At 37.6% G+C, this 7686-nt stretch overlaps 1 protein-coding gene across 16 annotated transcripts in view; it reads right to left on the bottom strand.

Annotated features, from left to right (window-relative positions):
• Positions 1 to 1247: 1247 nt before the first annotated feature.
• MFSD11 (major facilitator superfamily domain containing 11) overlaps positions 1248 to 7686 on the bottom strand; it is a 26248-nt gene continuing 19809 nt past the window's right edge. For 8 of the 16 annotated variants that reach the window (XR_011135465.1, XM_068913553.1, XM_068913555.1 and 5 more), the window contains 2 exons: positions 7297 to 7485; positions 2294 to 2985 (listed from right to left, as the gene is read on the bottom strand). Coding sequence is in view for 13 of the 16 variants with exons in the window: in XM_068913553.1 (XP_068769654.1) it covers positions 7321 to 7485 (165 nt within the window). In the remaining 3 variants the exon portion in view is untranslated. Of the gene's footprint in view, positions 1705 to 2293; positions 2986 to 3852; positions 7486 to 7686 lie in introns of those variants that run through there. The other 8 variants (XM_068913561.1, XM_068913560.1, XM_068913565.1 and 5 more) reach the window with 6 other exon arrangements.

Below are 7686 nucleotides of genomic sequence, written 5' to 3'. Positions count from 1 at the left end.
TTTAGTAGATGAGTAACATCCAATTTATATTTAGCTCAGCTTTCTATGGAAATATGATTGCACATTTCTTCACCTATCTCCACCTAATCATTTTTCAACACACTCCCTGACTGCAATGCAATGTGTTAGGAAGTGAGTGGAGGAAGGCTCAAAGCTGACTGTTTCCCTACATACACAGCACAAACAGGCAGCTAGGAAAAGGGGAGAGGCCGTGTAGTCACTCAGCTGTCAAGAAGGATGTGCAGTGTGCTCAGGCAGTAGTAGGCACCCAAGAATCCATGCAGGAAAGCATTGGTTAAAATATCTGTACTGTAGGAAAAATTTCAAGCCAAGCTTTCTGTCAGTGAGGAGGCACAAGGCCAAAGGAGCCAGGAGTCACGTGTGCTAGTGTTCACTTATTTCCCAGGTGTTTTCCAAATCACTCTGCCCTAAAAGGCTGCAGTGATCTGTATGCTCAAGCTCTGCCTAAGCACTCTTTTAAGCAGGTAGAGTTCACTAGAATACAGCTCTAGAGAAGGAACCTTCCATTCTGAAAAGCAGGTTCAGAGAATGATCTGTGCAGCCAAGGCACAGAAAAAATCTAGGCGTTAGAGCTGCATCTTTAATATCCATATCCAGAATCACTAAACAATCCCTTCTTCCAAGTAATCTCCACTGCTGTGTGCTATTACCAAAAAAAAAAAAAAAAAAAATCATTTTGACCACTTCTAAGAAAAGAGCCCTTAAGTGCTGAAGTAGCAACGCTTAGGACAAAAGCAAAGCGCTGTCTACAGACCATACAGCCAACCACTAAATTTGCTCTTAAAACCATGTCTTGTTATCATATCAGGAGTAAAAATCAGTAATTTAGACATCTTTCTTACTGTTACCAGAAAATGTATAGGCCCCACCAATTCACAGATTCAACTGAAGGCTGCTTGAATAATCTGTGTCATAGTGTCCTGTCTGCGCTGCTACAGAGGAAATACATGTATATTTATTTCCCTAGTACAATCATTCAGCACTGGAGCAGCTAAGCAAAGACTCTATATCACAGTTCTACTTCTGCTAGCATGAAACAAATAATGATGTATGGTGGTAAGGCTCTTTTAAACAGGTTAACGTCTGTGTAATTGTTCTTTTACCAAGATTAATAATCATAACAAACTCTGCAGGTCAGGCACTACCACAAGATGAGTGGCTCTGACAATAAGCAGTGACCATTGCATTTAGTCAGGTTGCTTAATTGAAGCTAATTTCAGTAAGTGACCTTAACAAATAGCAATTTCCCTTTAATACGACAGAAGGGATGATTTTTCATTTAAGGCACAAACCTCCTTTCCATTTCCTTCCCGTCATGACACAACTTTGAAATGCAAACTCCAAAACGTCCTTTCATCCAAAGATTCAAAGGGTTTTGCGTAGCGAAAACTAACCTAGGAAGTTTTTTATTCGTTCACATAAAGGATTTTAAAGTCAGCTGTTGAGTATGGATTCTATACTTTGGAAATCAGAATACTAAGGCCACCCCATCTTCATACTAGTGGAACCACAGCAGATTTCAAAGATTCTGCAAGTTGCAGAATCTTCAGGGAAAAATGCAGCAGGCAAAGTTCCTTTGTACCGGCCTCCTGGCATGAAGCACTTCATACCTTCCTTTGGTATCTTCATCTCTGCAGTCGCGTTCTTTCACATACAATCTTTTGCTCCCTCCAAGCCCTTCAGCTGCAATAGGGAAAATAGGACTTGGACTGAATCCTGTATTTTACCTACCTAGTTTCTGATCAAACAGCAGCCCTCCTCACCTACATTTAATTTGAGATAAACAGAATCCAAAGTAACAATCTATAACCCATAATTCTGTCCAATTTTGTAAAGGGGCCATCAGACATGCAACACATGAAATTAATTCGGAGGAAAACACCTGAACTTTGGGGGAAGATACTGGAAGATGGACCAACACACTAAAAAAAAAAAAAAAAGATTAGAACACATTCCCCTTTCTACAGCAGGGTCAGTTTTCATAAGATGAGCTCTCCAGTGGAGTGAAGGGAATGGACCAAGACTAAGAGTCAACACTGATTTCCTTAAGATATCTCACTAGTCTATGCCATGACTGGAATTAAGTAGCTCAAAAGGGCTGCTTAGTGCTAAAGAAAGCATGTTCATTTTCCTAAGTGAGCCCTTATAGGTGGCACAAAACACTTAGAGGTCTACCAGCCAAGACCATTTGTCTTGTTTCTACAAAGCCCCTGGCATGACTATACAGTTTAAAACAGTGACAAGAGCAATTTGACAACTTAACAAGCATATTAGCAAAAACACTGGCTGTGATTCACTTTTATTTGCATGGCTGGGACAACAGAAAGTAATATAGTAAAGAGTCTGTTTTCACTCTGTACACTCACTTGAAATCAGTACTCTCATTAGGATAATAATTTTGCAAGTCTGTTCTCAAAGTATCACCGGTTCTAACCCCAAAACCATCTTTTATTAATGTAGAAAAGGTTTAAACCAATTTAAATTAGACTTCTGCACAACATCAAGATGTAAACAAAAGAGAAAGGATAGCTTGGAAGAGGACCCGTCAACAGTTGAAATAATAACTAAGACAGCAGGGAAAATATGAAACCAAAATTGAGTCAATGACAGCAGCAGCTAAATGCCTAAACGCAACTGAACAAAGCACTTCCTTCATTTGCCTGCTGAGAAATACTCTGCCCAGTTCCAAATTGGCTCTGTATTGCACTCTAAGGATGTTTCTTCCACTCTCTGCTCATTAGTGCTTTCTCTGTGGCACTAACGCGGTTTCTGAAGTTAAATTAATCAAACATCCTTCTGAATTTAACCATGGAAACCACAGCAAGTAAAAGAATTCAGCACTGCTTCTCAACCAATGTGGTCATATCAGAATGTCAAGTGTCTTGTTAAGCAGTTAACTTCTCGACTCCATCTCCATCTTTAAATTCTGTCATTTTTTGTATTTCTGCCAGCTTGTTAGAAAACCTAATGGAGAACATGGAAAACATGGTATTAACTAGTGCTCACATACAATTAGCTTAAGTGAGGCTACCAGACTTCCAGAAAAAACAATGGCATGGATGAAATCTTAGAAAATACATTTTGCTAGAAAACCTCAGTCATGACCTCAAAGTCCTATATTAAGTCATATACTTGCACAGAGTCACAAATTTGAATATTGTGTCCATTGACAAGTTGAACATAATGGTTCTTATTTATACTGACGGCAAACAACTACACACTGCCCTAGAAAACACGGTCTTTGAGATTCTCCTCATGCACCGCCTACTTTTCAGAGATAAGCTCTTAGGCAACCTCTGCAACATTAATTACTGGCATTCAGGCATGATGGTAGCCAAAGAACCACACTCCCCACCTAAAGTAAACTACTGGAGTTCAAAGAAAGTCAAATCGAACTTTGTCAATTTTGTCAACTGACACAGGGTCCTGAATTTACAGTTTTCAAAACAAAAATTATTTTTTCATAAAGTTATACCAACAAACTCCACCAGGAAGTTCTCTTTCCAGTATAATTTAGACCAGCTACAAAAAAAAAAAAAAGGAACTATACCAGTAGAATACTTTCTTGCTTTTAATAACTGCACCACACGTGGGTATCTCTAAGATGGAGACCACAGTAAAGGTTGCAATTATATTTTTTTATAAGCCCTTACTGGTTTAGCTATATCTGCAGAAATTTATAAAGATTAGATTATTCATAAAGCATATTTTATAAGTGGGTCTCTTCCTGATCTCAACTTTCTAATAAAGATTATACTTAACAAAATCAACACAACAAAAATAAAAGCATGTCACTTAATTATGACCAAGGTCTACAGTTGTAGAAATTTTGAAGTTTTCTCTTTGCATATATTTTGATATTATATCAGAATGAAATTCAACTGCCAAGACAAATGTAGATATGCTCATATGATTACAACGTGTATGAAAGATTAATTTGTAACAGCTTCTTTCAGCACTTAAAATGTCAAGAATATCAGTTTTCATTTCCTCTTCAGCACTTGTTTGAAAAACCTTGGGATGTGTTATGTCAGGATATTAAACCTTACTAACAACATAAAAGGATAAGAGGAACGAAAAACAAATGAAAGAAGGATTTTTTAAATTAACCTAAACAACATAATGTGCAATTTTGCTCATAAAGTTAAATTCCTAATATAAAACAAAACCATAATACAACAAATACAGCAAAGTCCTTTTCCCAGATCCCACTGAAATACATAGAAAGCTCCTAACTCAGATTAATGCGAAATGGATCAAATGCCAAGGGAGGTGAGATGAATGGGGTGCAGCCACAGGGCCTGTATATGCTGATAAAAAGATGAAGAGAGAGAATCATACATGGATGTCAACATTATCACTCTTTATACTGCTATACTAAAATGGATTGACCTGACTGTTCTGTGTAGCTGGATATATTTTTCATCTCCTGATAGACCAAAGAAACATGACTAAGTTAAAAGTAATCATGTGTCATGGACTGCTTGAATAATTCAGATTTTCTACTGTTTTTAAAGACCAAGTGCTAGAAACGATACTCACGTAGTTCATAGTTAAAAAACATTGGCTATCTAAGAGGCAGGTTTGAGAAATTTGTGCATTTCTTGTAAAACTTGTCACAGAGCAGACACAGTTCACCTTAATGACCCAATAAATTGTTATGAACGGCCCTTTTGCATTACTTGATATTGGGTCAGAACAAGCAGAACAGAGGAGAGAAGGAAAAAAAAAAAAGGCAAAACATCTGACTCAGAGGTGCTGAACATACACAAGTCCTATTTCGTTAGCATCCCTGAAAGTCAGTTCAAAATTCTTGCTGAAAATAGGCATGTTTAGAGAAGATTTTTTTTTTTTAACTTTTATTAAAATAGTCTATATAATTCTCATATCCCAGATGAACAACACAGAAGTTCATTACAAGGGATCAGTTTTAAAAGCAACCTCATGAGAGCCATTGCTAAGCTAAAATTAAACTGCATTATATTAAATGCATTTATAAGTTGCTCATCACCACAAGACCTGAGAATCATTTTGTCTTCTACGTACTGTAAGACAAAATTGTTCCTTGTGGACTTTCAGTCTGTCTTCTCTCATTGATAGGTAGGGGAATAGTTTGAGGACTAAAGTCAGTAATTCCGTGTCTTAAGAAAAGCTCCTTATCCCTTTTGGTACTTTAGAGAAGGTATCAGTAAGTATCCAACAAGAGAAATCTAATCACTGAAAGCATCCTATCATCTATACCTTTTACAGTGTACAATATATAAAAATAGTATGTTTCAAATTACAGGACTGTTTAAGAGACATTAAAGTGCAGGCAGTCACATTAACTATATATATTGATTGAAAACCATAAACACTGCTTTTTCAGTTTGCCTGGCAAATGAGAATGGCTGCAGTAACCTCCCTCTTGATCTGTGTTCTCTTCTGCCTCGTTCTCTTTTATATCACTTATTGAACCTCATGGAATACAGAAAGGCTTTCCTGACTCTGCTCACTAATTTCTTTGCTTGCCAACTGCTCAGGTGCCCACTAATTTTCCCAATAACACCTTACCCGCCTCACAGCAAAAACCCTTGAGTGAATTCAAAATTCCTTTCTATCTGCCTCAAAAAGAATGCTTCTCTGCTGTTTTATAGTGCAGGAACAGGGTTTTGCCTCAAGAGAGTTGCGTTATGTGCCCTGGGAGAGCAAGAGTCACAAGGAGATACCATACTCCCCTCTTCAAGTTTAACCTTGGCTATGTCTATGTAGTTATGACATGCAGGAGCTACCAACACATACTCTGAGTCAACTTTCCTCCTTGTCTTTAAAAATAAGACATGAACGTTCTGAGCGTGCACAAAAAGGACGACAGACAGTACTCTTCTAAAAATAGCCACATGGGGTGTCTTAAAAAGAAATAAAAATCTTTCTCCGTGTTTCATATCTGCTCTCAGTTGCATTGTTTGTCAACAAGACAGAAACATAACTGCAAGTACTACAAAGTCAAGCAGATAAACAAAAATCAAGGTAGGTTGCATTTGCTGCCTATTTTATATGACCATCTATGACAGTTTTGAATTAAAACCTCAGCTGCTACGGTATTAGCCTTGTTTTTGCATTTAGCAGAATAAGATTACAGCATGTCTTCCCAAAATATACTGCATACAACAACCTATGTCAACCTTTTCAGGTATTTTTTAGGCTAAGCAGTAGGATAAACACCGCAAGATTATTTTTTCCAGTTCCTATTCTGAGTCTATTCATACTTTAAGAAGGTATCGTAGAAAACGCTCCCATCACAGAATACCATTAATAACAGGTAAATCTAACACAAGCTGTCATCACTCTGCAATTAAATTATCATAGCAGATTAGAATTTCAGTGAACTCTACAGAACTATTTAGGAGCACAAATGATTTTGGGAGGGAAATCATGTCTTACAGTCCCTCATATAGCACTCTCTGAAGAAAGTTACAGCACCTATCCCAATGCAGTTTGGCCCTGAGAAATGGTGAACACTCCACTCCAACAGATATACTGTTGTCAAGTGCCAGTGCTCCACAGATCTCAGGATCACGTCCTTAAAAAGGACAAGTACAAGGGTATTTGCTCAATTTCTTGTAAAAATCTTTTACCTCGCACTACAGAAGATTCACTTGCTCTTAAAAAAATGTATCTGATAAAATTTTAAAACATGAAATAGATTAACAAACAAATGTTTGGGAATCAAGAAATTGGATTATAATATCGAATAAGACGACATCATCTTCCACAGAAATACTTCTGTATATCTAATTGCTGAAAAAGTCAATGGCATGAATTGATTTTTCGGTCATGCAGACACACTGCAACATAACGTACCTTATAAAAACATCGCTCATTCAACAGAGGAATTTAAGTGTCTGCAGAACAAGAGTCCGGATAAAATAATTTAGGTGAGAGGAACAAAACTGTATTTTCTGCAGCGCACGATAGTGCACATGAAATTAGGCAATTACACATTCAGAAAGGGATGTCTCAGAACAAAATTGTTCAATGCACAGATCTCTCTTTCCTCCCATTTCTAATACCTGACTTTTGAGAACCTGCATCTCAAGCTCGGTTGATTAAAGCAAGGAAAAACAAAAAAAAACCTTTCCATTTTGGCATTCTTCCCCATGTTTCATTATCACAGTCCCCATCAGTTAGACTGACAGTGATTTAGCAGTGGCTTCCTTCATCTTAGCCACTGCAACTTGATCGATCTTTTCACCTTCTCACTTCACAGTAAACGTGCCTGTGCTTTTTCCTTACATTGGACTAGGCATGGCATCTATATCAAATGCTGCTGTAGTCAGATCCACGGGCAACAAAGGCTGCTGCTTCCCACTCCACTGTGAAGAAGGTAATCGTTCCAAAGAACCCCACAACCACCATGATCAGGAGTTGCCACTGCAGAAGGAAGTAGTTGCTGTAGAAATATGCAACTGCAGCACAGATGGACTGAGAGGAGAGGAAAACCAAAAAACAAACACACACACACACAAAGCAAAAGATTAGCCGTGGAAATATACAGTCTTGCATTACTATACAAGGATTATCAAATTGACATACAGTTTAGCACATAATCCATAGATCTCTTGATAGCGTGTTTCTTCAGTAGATGTACAGTTTTAAAACTTTATTATATTCTAGCATGTGTTT

The sequence above is a fragment of the Struthio camelus genome, chromosome 19 (genome assembly GCF_040807025.1).
Source record: "Struthio camelus isolate bStrCam1 chromosome 19, bStrCam1.hap1, whole genome shotgun sequence".
NCBI lineage: Eukaryota > Metazoa > Chordata > Aves > Struthioniformes > Struthionidae > Struthio > Struthio camelus.
Note: the sequence above shows the minus strand (reverse complement) of the source record. Positions and strands in the feature narration are given on the sequence as shown.